The following is a 13,692-nucleotide window of genomic DNA, read 5'->3' as shown; positions in this document are numbered from 1 at the left end:
ACGACTTTGTTCCCGCCTTTGCCGCAAAAGAGTGGCACTAGGCTTGGGCTCCCAGTGTGCAGAGCACATCATGGGGGTCACTTGTATGTACGGATACATGAATCCTTTTACGAATTCCAAGTTACTTGCAATTACCCTTTTGATGGCTTGATGCGTGATTGGTGATTTGTTCCAGCAAGCCTACGTTATTCATCGTCCCATTTTTGGTGTTTCTACCGACCGTCGTACCCCAAAACTAATTCTACAGGTAAGACCATGTAGATTCTACCTACATTTCTGATCCCGACGAACCACACACTCGCGGTCAAATACTTATTTCCTTCAGCTTCTTTTTTTCTTTTCTGTCTTTCTTCCTCCTCAAATCTCGTATCGATCGCTCTGGTGCTTGACCGGGGTATACACAAACTCCTCGAACCGCGCGGGCAGCGCCGTGCCGTTGATGTCGGAGGCGGCCATGCCGACAAACGCGCCGGTGAAGCTGCCGTGGGCGAGGTGCCCTCCGCACTCGTCGGACAGGATGCTCGCGTCCAGCACGGGACCAATCTTTTTCTGCTCGCCCCATTTCACAGGCGCCTTCCCCGCTGCTGACGAGGACGACGAGGACAGGTCTTCGAGCGCGTAAAAGAACTGCAGCTTGTCGGCCCTGATCTCGAGGGATAGCTTGATGCGGCCGTCGAACTCGTCGCGGGAAGGTAAGGGGACGGGCTCGACCATGGGCCGCGCGAGCTTGCTGTGCGGGTAGGACCCTTCGGACTGCATGATGAGCAGCTCGCGCTGGCCCCGGGAGCCAATGTCCAGGGACTCGTCCCAGAAGTCGTCGTTGGTGCCGGACACGGCGAGGTAGAAGAAGTTGAAGCGGCAGTAGTACGCCGTCAGGCCCGCGAACTGCCGGATGTCGTCCGGGAAGTAGCCCGGCGAGAGCACCGCCGAGGCATCGTAGGAGAAGTGGGTCTGGCGCCGGGCGACGAGGGACTGCTCGAACCACGAGCCCGGGGATTCACGGCCGTAGAGCGTCAGGGCGCCCGGGGTGTCGGACAGGGAGAGGATGCGGTTCGGGTATGGGGTGCGGAGCCACTGGAAGTCGGCGTGGAGGGAGTCGGCGGCGGTGTCGCGGTCCTTGGATGCTGTGGAGGATTCGGCCGACGAGGAAATGGCGGAGGGGGAAGGGGAGGAGAAGGTGTAGCGCTTCTCGACCCAGTAGGCTTCCTCGTCGCGGGTGCCGGGCACTTCGACGTGGAGGCTGGGGACGGGCCCGTTCTTGACGTACAGCCAGTCGTCGTCGCGCCACTCGCACTCCTGGATGGATGTCTCGCGGCCGAGCACGCAGCGGCGCTCCTGGGTGATGGGCCGGCCGCAGAGGTGGACAAGGTACGTCGACTTGCCGTCAGGGCTGTCGACAATATCGCCGTGGCCTGACCGCTGGAGGGCGGCAAAGGGCGAGTCCTTGGAGGTGAGGATGTGCTTGTCCGGGTGGACCTCGTAGGGGCCCCAGATGTCCTTGCTGCGGGCGAGAGTGCAGGCGTGGCCGTAGGCGGTGCCGCCCTCGGCCGTGAGGAGGTAGTAGTAGCCGTTGCGCTTGTACAGATGCGGACCCTCGACGAGGGCGAGATCGGTGCCGCGGAAGATGTTCTTGCGCGGGCCGACCATGGCACCCTTGGCGGCGTCAAACTCCTGGAGGATGATGCCCTCAAAGAACTGCGGCCGGCGGCGGTGGTCGCAGATCATGTTGACGAACCACTTCTTGCCCGTGTCCGGGTCGTGGAAGAGGGAGGGGTCGAAGCCGCTCGAGTTGGCGTAGATGGGGTCGCTCCAGGGGCCCTCGGGCTTGTCCGCAGTGACAATGTAGTTGTGCGTGTCCTTGAAGTCGCCGTCCTTGCGCTTGACGTCGGTGTAGACGAGGTAGAACTTGTCGCCGTCGTGGGTCAGGCACGGCGCCCACACGCCGCCGCTGTCCGGGTCGCCACGCATGTCGAGCTGCGAGGCCCGGTTGAGCGGGCGAGGCGAGACGAGCTCCCAGTTTGCGAGGTCCTTGCTGTGGTGGATCTGCACACCGGGGTACCACTCAAACGTGCTCGTGGCAATGTAGTAGTCATCGCCGACGCGGAGGACCGAGGGGTCCGGGTTGAACCCCGGCAGGATCGGGTTGCGGACTTGGGGCATGCTGGGACTTGGGGATGATGATGCAGTTTCGAGGCCTCACAGGACGATCCGATCTGGGGGGAGAGAGGTCATATATTGACCGGCAGCACCGCCTCCGCCTGGCTGCGAATGCAAATTTATTCGTGAGCCGGTGAGCGAGCATCGTGGCGGCCGGCATCGCTCGTGACCCCCCGGCTAAAAGCCCCCCGCGCTCCGGCCCCACTCTCGGAGCTGGACAAGGCATTTAGCCGTTCTCCCGGCTCCGGGGAAGCTTGGCAGATTGACGAGGGCCGGCTCTGCCCCAGATCCATCTCTCATCTTCCGTCGGCAGCCTGCCAATATCCCATGTGCTGATATCGTGATGGCTACTAGGAGAGCTCGTCACAGGTTTATGGTGGTGCGCAGCATGTGACTGGAAGCAGAGCTTCCTCCAGGCGACTGGCGCTTCCGTCCTTTCGTGGCCATAGCCCAGGTCGGGGTTCGCACCGGCACCTTCCGCGCGGTGCAGAATTTCGCTTCGCTTTTTCGCGAATAGTGTTCGCAGTCGTTCGTATCACGCGTGCTGAGACGATCGTGATGTGACGGGGTACGCGTGGCTTCGTGGCTATGGTCGAGTTCAGGCTCTGGCCGACGCACTGATCACCCACTACTGCAGGCCTGTCACATACTAGTGGCAGGAGGAAAAAGAAAAAGCGCCGGCCAGATTGGCCACATGGCACCAACAAGATATCGTCATGTGGGTTTTGGGGCAGCTTTTCGAATGAACAGATACCCACTGGGTTGGTTTGGGTGATGCAGAGCGGCTCCACACGCCGCACCGGCATGTCTCGCGGAGGTGCGGTAGTGGCAGGAGCGACAGCGAGGCCCATCACAGCGAGAAAAACAAAGCATGAAACAACACAATGACGGCACAATGTTTCCCAGCTGATCGGATCCCGACCGGAGCCTCCCGCCCTTGCATTCGCCATGTCCCGATCTGTACATTGACACTGCGATGCGGCTGATTCACGCTGGCCCTGTGCGACGCCATCACAGTCGCTGGCAAACAATCACGGCGCGTGGCTGCCCATCATGGCGGCCAGTGCCTCCAACGCTGGAGCACTCCATGACGGCGTCTTGGAGGAATCGAGGCCGTCTTGTTTGCTATTTCCCACTCATCCCGCGTGCGCCTGAACTAATCCCTGCATCTGGACAAGGCACATCCTTGCCACCTCCGAGTCGTCCAGGACAGGAAGCCTCGTGGCTGACCAACAATGTTCCATATGCTTGCAACTCGCCGAGGAAGAGATTGAGTCTCTTGCCTTGGCAATTGCAATGTCCAAGTACCATCGACAATGCGTCAGGCCACTCCGCTACAAAGTCTCCGGGAGAACTTTCCCTTACTTTGTGCCACCACTTTCTCCAGCGACGACATCTGGCGCGTTCTTTTAAGTCATGTCGAGCACTCCCATCCTTTCGTCCTTTGGCACGCTGCCTCGGTCCTTTCGATTCCTCCTAGATGTCAGACTCACTGCTCACTAAGGCAACCTCCGCACAAGACCACCAATAGCTCCAGACTAGACTCGGCTAGCCAAGGGCTGCGGCAGGTTTCACCGGCAAACTCCACCGCCGTTGCTGTCACACTCAGATCAGCTTACGTGCCCAGGTGCGTAGCTAGCAGCTGGCGACGCTAGATCGACAGTAGCGTCACGAGTATCGGCGCCAATTTTGTGGTGTCTTACCCTCAGATCCAGTCTTCTGGTCCCAACTCTAATAGTGCTAAGAATCGCCCTTTATGTGTAAGTCGGGCGACCCAAACCTGAGCCACGGGACTTTCCCAGAGTGTTGATCTCTTCACACACACACATGCACATACTCACGGACTAACATCAAACCTTCATCCGTAACAGCTTCTCTACAATCTTCTCCGCAGTCCCCAGCCATGGCCACGCAAGGCTGGCCCTTTTCGCTTTTGCGTAGAGCAAGAGTGGACGGCTTGCTCAAGAGAGCTTTGAGCAGCGCCAGTGCCGCAGTCGTGGCCGGGCCCGAAGCACTCGCCTTCAGCCTTCAGCACCCTTCCCCACGTCCCAGGAACCAGCGGGCGGCACGGTTCAAGGATCTCCACGGCCAGTACTCTCGAGCATTACTCGAGTTCGAACGTGTGGACCCTGAGCCCAACAGTATCGAGGAAAAGGTCTTCACAACAGAGCTGAGCCGTATCTCGAAAGAAATGGCAGCCTCACCAGCGGATGACCAGGCCTCAGAGATGATGACTCAATGTGCTTTGTTCACAGCCCGCCAGTTGTTCAGCACGTGGAAGGCTTTCGATAAGATTCCTGTAGGAGAAGGGGCCGAAATGTCACTTAGTGAACTGGCCGCGCTAGTGGACGCCGACGAGGCACTTGTCAGGAGACTTGCTGGAGTGCTCGTCTCCCATGGGGTGCTTGCGCAGACCAGTACGCACTCAGTTGCCCACACTGCAAAGTCTTTGGAGTTGAGAGAGGGAGAGTCCGTCGGGAAGCGGTGCCAGCTTTTGTAAGTATCTCCGTCATCACCGTCTTGTCTCTCTTCATTGGCATAAAAGCAAGAAGTGCTAACAATCATCTCGCAGCTGGGAGGTTTGCATGGTGCCGTTTGCACAGGAACCTCGCTTCTTCCAGACATATGGACGCAAGGAACCTCAGACCATGAACCATGTTCCCAGCACTTTTGCGTACGGCATGCCGGAAGATACCTACTACAGTATCCTGGAGAAGGACCCGGAGCGCATGGAGCGCTTCGGCCGCCAGATGCGGGCGATGGAGATCAACATGCCGAGTGCCGGGATCTACGACTTTAGCTGGCTGGCAGAGCGTGTGAAGCAGGAGAGCCCCGAAACCCCATTGTCGGCAGGCTTCCCAGCGAGCGGCCAGAGAGCGGTCTTTGTCGACGTGGGCGGCGGCATGGGCCAGGCCAGCAAGGCCATAATGGTAGAGAACCCGGACCTGCAGCCCTCGCGCTTCGTCCTTCAGGACCGCGCCGGGGTGGTCGGCAAGGTCAAGGCCATGGACGACCCGGGGTTGCGAGACGTGTCCAAGATGGTCATTGATTTTCACAACGAGCAGCCCATCAAAGGTCAGTCTGCGGCAGCCCTTTCAGTTTGAAACGTTTTCTGCTAGACGTCAAGCAGATTTTATTTACAAATCCCCATTGCTGACCTCTCTTTCTTGTCTTCATTAGGTGCCTACGTCTACTTCATCCGGCGCTGCCTTTTCAACTTCCCTGACGGCATAGCACGCAACATGCTGCGCGTCATTGCCTCGAGCATGTGCCCCCGGGAAAGCAGGCTCCTGATCCAGGAGGACGTCATGGAAGACCCGCCCAGCGTCCGCATGTCGGCAATGGACATGATCATGCTCTCCCTAGGCGGCAAGCAGCGCAGCCTAGACAAGTGGCGGCAGCTCGCAAGCGAGGCCGGCCTACGGGTGGTCGGCGTCCACCGGGATCGCAGCGGCCGGTCCGAGAGCCTGTGCGTCATCGAGTGTGTCCTGGATTCGGGCGAGGGCCGCGCGGTCTTCGCTGATACAGCCGCCGCCGCTTCTTCTTCTTCTGCCGCTCCTCCATCTCCGACGTCGTCCACGGCTGACGCCTGGTCTCCCGTGTCAGCCTCCTCGGCAGGCTCGGACAATTCTGCTTTCTCAGCTGCCCCGTCCATGGCTTCTACCGCAGCGACGTCTATACCTACGTCTTCACCATCATCACCGTCTTCGTCCTCGTCACCAACAGCCTTCACGGCATCACGAACTATCGCTCCCACCAAGCCATCTCCACCTTCGCCCTCGCCAGACTCCGTGGTCCGATCCTCCCTATCAATGCCGATGGCATCTCGCCTCTCGCCAATGCTCAAAAACATGACACGGAGAATGCGCGGCTGGGCGTGGCAAGGCTAAGCGAGAAAGAAAGAGAAGACATGCACTTGTTTTTCGTTTCTTTTCATTTCTTTTTTCTTTTCCCGTGTATATATCATCTTTGCAGCTCTCCTTGACTTTAACTTAGTACCGCGGTCCTCTTTACGAGTCTACTAATACATCTCCGTCGAGGGGGAGTGGTTTCCAACGACAGCAAATCAAAATATATAGTTCTCGCGCGCGCTCAATCAAACATCTTGATGTGACCCACGGAAGTCCGTCCATCCAGATAGGGCACAATGGGCAAAGGCAGGCGTGCTGAATCTGTGCGTACTGATTTTCACACACACAAAGATATGAGATGTCTCCCCGCACACAACGCACGTACATAAAGCCATGCAATACTTTTGCTCTCTTCCTCGTCAATAATGGTATTCATTAGTCATGGGGAGGGCGTCCCTTGGAAAGAAAAATCGATCCAGTCGATACAAAGATATGGCTTGCTTTCTTGAAACTGGTATCACAGCATTTTACAAGAAATGTTTGGCAACGCCCAAAAAAGCACCAACGAGGGCCCATGCACTTTTTCAACAGAAATTGTTGCTCCCTTCTTGGGGGGATGAAAAAATAACTGAAATTCGAGCCCACGTCAATCCTTCATTTCCACTTCCTCCAATTGTCATCCCAGAACCCACGACCACCACCCAGCCGCCTCACCTCCTCGCCTTCTTCGACGAAGTCTTGCACACGTCGGCGCGCCGCGTCTCAAAGTCCTTGTAGAACCCATTCCACAGCGTGCGGGCCGTGCAGTCCTCTGCGCCGGTCTGCTTGTCGGTGACGCAGGCGGGCTGATGCTGCTCGCGCATCGAGGTGCTGGGGATCCAGGGCTTGGGGACGGGCCAGTCGGAGAAGTGCAGGAACTTGGCCTCGTTGAAGACGGCCACGGGGTCCCAGGCCTCGCGGTCCGTGCCGAGGTACTTGTAGTGGTCCTCGTCCTTGGAGCGGAACTCGCCGGTGAGCAGGTCGTACGGCCGGTGCGGGAGGATCATGGCGCTGTCCGCGTAGAGCTGGTTGACAATCTCCATGTCGTAGTCGTCCCGGCCCGCCGTGTCCATCTTCTTCAGGATGCGGTCAAACTCGACCGCGCTCGGCTGCACCAGCATCAGCTGCGAAGAGAGGATCTTGTTGTCCGGGAACAGCCAGTATGCTCGAGGCATGGCGACCGGGCAAGGGGGCATCAGGAACAGCTCGTCCATGACCTGCAAGATCGTGCCGTCCGAGTCGACGTTGACGACGCGGTCGTACTGGGTCTGGTTGAACGCGAGCAGCTTGGTAAAGGACTCGGCCCAGGTTGCTGTTTGCGACACGGGGAACATCTGTCAGCTCCAACTTTCCCACTCATCACGGACAGTGGGGAAAGGCAGTTGCGGATCTTGTTGCAGACTTACCATCACCACCGGCCCGCCTCTGCACGGACACGGGCTGCAGCTTGACTTTGTACTCGTCGCGGGCCTTGGCAATGAGCTTGCCCTCCTCGTTTGTCGGGTTTTTCTCGGCCGGGTCCATCATGGACTCTGGGTACATCATGACGCGGTCGGCCTTGCTGCCGAGGCGGTGCAGGGTCTCGAAGATCATGACCGAGTTGCACAGGTACTGCTTGTTGGTGACATATTGGGTGTATGCGAAGCGCGACCAGTCGACGCTGTTCTCGTTGTATGGCGGCACGACGGCCGGCGCGCAGTTTGAGCTGGACGAGGCGGCGCCTCCGCGCAGGTCGTCGAGGGACGGCAGGCGGTCATAGTTGTGGAAGGCGAGGTAGAACACGCCCACGACGGCGGTGATGGAGGCGGCGTAGCGGACCTGTTTCGAGGCGAGGATCTGGGCTAGTGTCGGACGGTTCAGCGAGGAGGTCGACTCGGAGCCTGACGTCTCGGTCTTTGGGACGGCGCTGTAGCCGGTGAGCGAGGCCCAGGCTGCGGAGAAGGGCGCCATGGCGGCGTGGCAGGCAATGCGGGCGGCTCCAGGTGATGATGTATGATGACTGATCGGTAATGGAGTCGAAGGGAGTTCGTGGGATGTAAGGGCGAGAGAATCACCAGGTCATTTGGAGCTCTGCTGTGGCGAGGGTGTTTGACTGCCGTCAAAATCGAGAGCGTGCCGGGGTGGTGACGACGCTGCGCAGATTAAAGATGGTGTGCTGGCGTTGTGGACAGACAAGGCTGCCCTGGACGCATGCACCGCTATGCACCAAGGCTGCCGTGCAGCAGGCAGTGGAGGCAGAATACTATGGTGCCCAAGGGGGCCACGCACGCTGTAACCGGCAGGCTACCTTAGTACATGGTAAGCAGGGGAACACAGCATCCACTCCCGGGGAGTATTGTGGTTATGGCAAAGCCGGCCCACGCCTGGATTGGGGCTCTACTATTCGCCAGACCCTAGTGTATCCAGCACTGAGCACAATGATTGTCAGGAGTCATTCTGGATGCCCCAAAGCGCCATTACCAGGCGAGCCAGGCAAGCCACGCGGGGCACTTGACACCTCGCAGCCGACGGCAGCGCTAAGCAGCAACCTTTGAACAATGCCCGCGCACGACCACGCAAGGTTGGCACTAATACTCCGTAGTGTTTCTCTTGTCAGACACAACCTAGCGTTGGCGCTCACGGGAGCGGCCCTGGCTCTGAGTGGAGTGGTGGACATGCCCAGGTGCTCTTGGAGATGCTCCTGGAGAACTTCGCTCAGCATGGCGGGACCAACGTCCCGGGCGAAGACTCCGAAGTTCGATGTCGGAGATGCAGAAGACAAGCCGGTGGGCAACCACAAGGAGAAACTTGATTGACTGAGTGAGCTGATGCCGCAGCCCATGAATGCAAAGAAGTGCTCCGGACCTCACACGCGCGCGTCATCGACGATTGGCCCTGGCCGTCGGAAGATACAATCGCCCATGGCAAGACGAAGGCGTGTAGGTGGTGGGCTATTTTTGGGAGCTAAGCCTCGCCACTCCACCGCGGCGGCGGGCAAAGAGAGATGTCAGACTGCCTCCAGAACGTGGCAAATATACCACGCCAATAGGCGTTGCTCTTGCGGACTGGTCAGGATCAAGCTGTGTAACCGCCCATTGCCACATCTTAGGCCTTCATTACTCTTTGTCGAACTGGTCTGTAGGCTGCCGGACGGTTCCCCTTGGGAGCGTTGCTGGAGGGTTGCAAGGTAGCGTAATTTTGGGTACTGTTGCCGGGTGCCCCATACACGCGCGCACGTTGCAGCATGCACCACCCTGTGTCTCTGCGTCCCGTGCTGCAGGCTCCTGCGGCTACGAGTTTGCTCGCAGGGCCGAATCTCCAGCTGTTGGGCCCCAGGCACAGCCCTAGACGGAGTTTATTCCGATGGCCAGCCTGCGGTGCCTCCAAATTGTTTTTCGGCGGGCCACCGACCTCAGTCGCTCCAACAGCCAGCCAATTCGCCTGGCCAGATTGCGCACAGAGACGCCTGACTTCCTGCTGTGACGAGCCGGCCTAGCCACGCTCTCTGCCTTGCGACGATCCCATCCAGCTTCCTTGTGTACGCAGACAGGTATAATGATACTGTGAGACCAGGGTCGCGGGGCTAAATGCTGACAAGCGGGGCCGCCGCCAGGCCCAGCTGAGCATAGTCTGCGAGGCTGTGGGGAGCGAGGGAGATTGGACGCCGACGATCTTGAAACTGACGCCAGGCGCCTCCTCCAACGCCCCCGTCCAATCCCCTCGACCGCCCTGTCACCTCACCGCCAGCCACTCCCGTCGCCCGCCCGCCGCACCCGTCACAGACTCGAGACAGCCCTCGTCGAAAACGACAGGGCTGTCAATCCTTCGGGCCCTCTAGCTGCGACATGGATGGCTCTTGACGACGAGGACGACCCCTGAGTCTGCGGGTAGGCACTGCACTCTCGAGCAAGACTGCAAACGATCTTTGAGGAAGGCAATCAGACAGTGCAAAACAAGGTCGGACGGATCCCAGCCGTGAGCTTCGAGAGCATGTCGCACAGATACTCGGCCGCTGCCAGGCCGCCGTTTTGAGAAGTTGCGCGGCAGGGCGTGGGCTCGCTCTCGCTCCAGGGGCCAGGCCAGATGCACAACACCCGCCTCTCTGCTTCCTCCCCGTCGGGCTCCAGGCGCCTGGTCGACCTGCTCAGCGCTGCTCAGCACAGCCCTGCTGGTTTTCATGGCTGGGGCGGCCCCGACTAGGCTCGCGCCGAGCCCAGCCCTGGCTGCAAGTCCAATTATGGAAATTTGCAGGCCATCCCTGATCCACGCGCGTGCTTGATGGAGAAGCACTAGACGCACCGAGCCTTATCATGTCAGACCAGAGCAGATGGCAAGCTTGGCCGCCCACTCGCCCAGCCGGGGTATACCTGACATTTCTTCCTCTCGGCTCCGATCCTCTCCCAATCCTGCCTGCCTGCCTGCCTGCCTGTCTCTCGTCCCGCGTGATTCCTGTTCTTCGTTTCACTCTTTGACCTGAACAACTCGCCTTCCTCCCCGTCCCTTCCGCCAGGGCGAAGATCGACTCTAGACCTCCAGTTGGATTCAACGTCCACCGACAACCCACGACGCTCGTTTGTTTTGGGTTTTTTTTTTGTTCTGGTCTGGAAGAGCCCCATTCACCCAGCAAGCGCCACGATAGGCACACCAACGACCATGGCGTCCACTGTGGCACCTCGTCTGCCATTGTCGCTACTTCCGTACCTCTTCCTCCTCTCGTCTGTGACGGCAGAGCCTATTGCTTTGACATGGTCCGGGTCGACATATGGTCCCGATGGACCGTGGCCGGCTGTCGAGATTGATATCGGCTTCAGCACACAACAACCGATCGCCATGTATCCCGGTGCCGAATTCGCCAGCTACCTGCTCACTAGTGATTACTGCAACCAAAACAAGAGTCTGCCCTGCTACGGTAGCCAGGCTGGTCTCTACAACTCGGCACAGTCGCAGCTTGAGCAGTCGGGCTCCGATGCCTTCATCCAGTATGCTCCAGGGTCCAACTTCATGAACGGGGTCAACATTATTGGTGGCAAGGCAAAGTCATGGGTGGACTACTGGAACATCGGAGATGTCACCGTTGCCAACGTGTCTATGGCTCTGGTCAGCAATGCTTTTGCACAATATCCTGGCGGTGACGCGTATCCCCTTACGGTCGGCTGCATGGGCTATGGTGCCCCCGGCACGATCAACCAGACGTTTTCCAACGATTTCGGTCCTGCTGTCAATGCCAGCTTGATTCCCGGCTACCTCTCAGCCAAAGGTAGCATCAAGTCCAACTCCTTCGGCATGCACATCGGCTCAGTCAACCCGCCAATCAAGGGTTCATTCTACTTTGGCGGTTATGATCAGAACCGGATCGTGGGTGATGTGCTCACGGGCGAGGGCAGCACGCACTCGACCTTGAGTCTCAAGGACATCTCCATCGATGTCCTCGATGGCCAGTCTCCCTGGAACTTCACATCTCTTGGTGGGCTCCTTGCGGCTGGCAACAACTCGATCTCCTCCGGCGGCATCGATGTCAAGGTTGACGGATGCTCCCCTTACTTGACGTTTCCTAAGTCGACGTGCGACGCGCTGGCCAGTCATCTCCCAGTCAAGTTCAACAAGAAGCTAGGCCTATACACATGGAACACAGACGATGTCAAGTACTCGCAGATCGTCAGCTCAGCGTCTGCCCTGCGATTCACCTTCCTCGCCGGCTCGAACACCAAGAACGTCACGATATCGGTCCCCTTCAGACATCTAAACCTGACTCTGCAGCAACCGCTGGTTAGCAGCGACACGCCATACTTCCCCTGCTTTACCGGATCCGACTCGTACACTCTAGGCCGCGCCTTTCTCCAGGATGCATTCATAGGCGCTAACTGGGGCAAGGAGACATGGTGGCTGGCACAAGCCCCAGGTCCCAATGTGCCGTCAGCCAGCGTTATTGAGCTTGGCAAGGACGAGAACACGATCAAGCCCAGCCAGAACGACTGGAAGGAGTCGTGGTCGGGATCATGGAAGGCACTCACTACCGACGACGTCAATTCGGGGCAATCAGTCAGCCCTGTCAATGAAGGAAACAATACCACTCCCGCGAACACGGGTAGCACTGGATTGTCCACTGGTGCCACGGCTGGTATGGGCGTCGGCATAGCGATCGGCGCGCTGGCCATCATCGGCCTTGCGGTTTTCTTCTGGCGCCGCCACAAGAAGGACAAGGCGGAGCGCGCTGCCGCCGCAGGTGCTGGCAGTGCGGCCGAGGCTGGCCATGGCGAGAAGCCCATTCCCCCGCAGCAGTACCAGCAGTCTCCTCACGGCGGCTATTACCAGCCTGTCAAGAACCAGCCGGGCTCGCCGGAAGCGTCTATGCAGAGCCCGTACGGCACGCAGGGCTACCAGGGCTACGGGCAATACCCTTACCAACACCAGCCGTATCAGCAACCTCCACAAGAACTCGGCGCGGTTGGCAATACCCCATCTGAGCTGGTTGGCCACACGCCATCTGAGCTTCCGGGCTCCCAAGACCATTACAACCCCAGCCTGCTGGGCAATCACCCGGCAGCCTCGCCAGCACAGACATACGGCAGCCCACAATCCGGCTATGCCAACACTGCGACTGGGACGTATGACAGCACACAGTCTGGCCACAACGGCTATGGTCAGAATGGGCCGCACCACTAGCCGTTGCCAGAGGCATTCAAAGATGACAGTCCTGAGGAAAGTGCAGGGCATTGTAAAAGAGAGAAATTTCAACAAAACTGCCATGTCATAGGGATATAAACAGCTGGAGTTTCAGGCGTTCTGTCTTTCAATACCAGTATCTGGGCATTGCGGAAGGTGCTTCAGATCATTTGGTTTGCTCACGTTTACACACGATACCAATTTATTTGTTCTCGAGATTGCGTCGTTTCCAGCCAGTTTTCTGTGATGACCTGTGCCAAAGCCACTCACTACCAGACCCTAATTTTCGGACACATAAAGTCTCCACTTGGGTGGTGAGCATTAAGTGTTGTTTGCAGTCAGCTCTTGGAGGTCACGTATTCTGCTTTCTGCATGGAACAACCCTAGTGCTGGGATCAGCGTTCCCATTTCTGTGCAATGGATAATATGCCAGCATGACTGGATACATGCGCACTGCGCGTTTTGTATGTTAACAAGCATTCGAGTATGATACAGGACGATATAGTCTCGGATGAGACTGTCGTGGAGAAACTCATATCTAGGTCGTCCGTCCGTGCGCGGCACGAGTATGTATATCGGGCCCTTGCGTCTCCAGCAGCAGCCAAGGCCGGTAATTCTTCTATTCAAACTCTTGCGGGGGTGACATTCAAAAGGTGCTTGAGGTCCTAAAGTAGATTTCCAAGATGCTCGCCCTGGCGTGTTGGCTTCCTTGGCTTTCCGTAGATTCACGGAGGGCACATTCTAGACACTTGCGTGTTCCCCAGTAGCACTGGATGCCACCCTTGTTCCGGGCCTCTTCAACATCATGGTCGTCGAGGAGCGCCCGTTGACCCTGTTCGGTTACAGATGTCCAGCTCCCCAGGTAGAGCAGGCAATGGTGGTGGTCCTGTAAGGGACCATGACATCACCGGAGCATTCTGCCCGGCCCACCCATGTCGTGCGGCTGATCGACCACTGACAGGCTCCCTGGCCTTGTCCTTCCCCACCTTAATATCGAAACGCA

At 58.3% G+C, this 13,692-nt stretch overlaps 4 protein-coding genes across 4 annotated transcripts; 2 read left to right on the top strand and 2 right to left on the bottom strand.

Moving 5' to 3' along the window:
• Positions 1-73: 73 nt before the first annotated feature.
• On the bottom strand, positions 74-1,755 carry B0I36DRAFT_309036 (glycosyl hydrolases family 43-domain-containing protein). Its single transcript, XM_046152082.1, has one exon. It carries the CDS (start codon positions 1,723-1,725, stop codon positions 358-360), a length of 1,368 nt encoding a protein of 455 aa, XP_046017708.1. The 5' UTR covers positions 1,726-1,755; the 3' UTR covers positions 74-357.
• Positions 1,756-4,060: 2,305 nt separating this feature from the next.
• On the top strand, positions 4,061-6,163 carry B0I36DRAFT_426297 (S-adenosyl-L-methionine-dependent methyltransferase; the record flags this gene model as incomplete). Its single annotated transcript, XM_046162387.1, has 3 exons — positions 4,061-4,653; positions 4,730-5,232; positions 5,338-6,163. The coding sequence occupies 3 exons, from the start codon at positions 4,061-4,063 to the stop codon at positions 6,045-6,047; spliced, it is 1,806 nt and encodes a 601-aa protein (XP_046017707.1). The 3' UTR covers positions 6,048-6,163.
• A 108-nt stretch (positions 6,164-6,271) lies between these two features.
• Positions 6,272-8,320, bottom strand: B0I36DRAFT_419219 (glycosyltransferase family 8 protein). The gene is made up of 2 exons (XM_046162125.1): positions 7,454-8,320; positions 6,272-7,359 (listed from the first exon to the last, which is right to left on the bottom strand). The coding sequence occupies exons 1-2, from the start codon at positions 7,995-7,997 to the stop codon at positions 6,719-6,721; spliced, it is 1,185 nt and encodes a 394-aa protein (XP_046017706.1). The 5' UTR covers positions 7,998-8,320; the 3' UTR covers positions 6,272-6,718.
• Positions 8,321-10,736: 2,416 nt separating this feature from the next.
• On the top strand, positions 10,737-12,218 carry B0I36DRAFT_225904 (aspartic peptidase domain-containing protein; the record flags this gene model as incomplete). The annotated part of the gene is made up of 1 exon (XM_046149075.1): positions 10,737-12,218. A coding segment is annotated over one exon (1,482 nt), but the record flags the coding sequence as incomplete, so codon positions are not given.
• Positions 12,219-13,692: the final 1,474 nt, after the last annotated feature.

The sequence above is a fragment of the Microdochium trichocladiopsis genome (genome assembly GCF_020744255.1).
Source record: "Microdochium trichocladiopsis strain MPI-CAGE-CH-0230 chromosome Unknown B0I36scaffold_1, whole genome shotgun sequence".
Classification (NCBI taxonomy): domain Eukaryota; kingdom Fungi; phylum Ascomycota; class Sordariomycetes; order Xylariales; family Microdochiaceae; genus Microdochium; species Microdochium trichocladiopsis.
Note: the sequence above shows the minus strand (reverse complement) of the source record. Positions and strands in the feature narration are given on the sequence as shown.

Excerpts from the sequence above, each read along its gene's own strand:
- B0I36DRAFT_419219 (XM_046162125.1), bottom strand. The coding sequence starts at position 7,997 with ATGGCGCCCTTCTCCGCAGCCTGGGCCTCGCTCACCGGCTACAGCGCC. Across the intron at positions 7,360-7,453 it reads GAGGCGGGCCGGTGGTGATG|CAACCTGGGCCGAGTCCTTT; the intron begins GTAAGTCTGCAA and ends TGTCGCAAACAG.
- B0I36DRAFT_309036 (XM_046152082.1), bottom strand. The coding sequence starts at position 1,725 with ATGATCTGCGACCACCGCCGCCGGCCGCAGTTCTTTGAGGGCATCATC.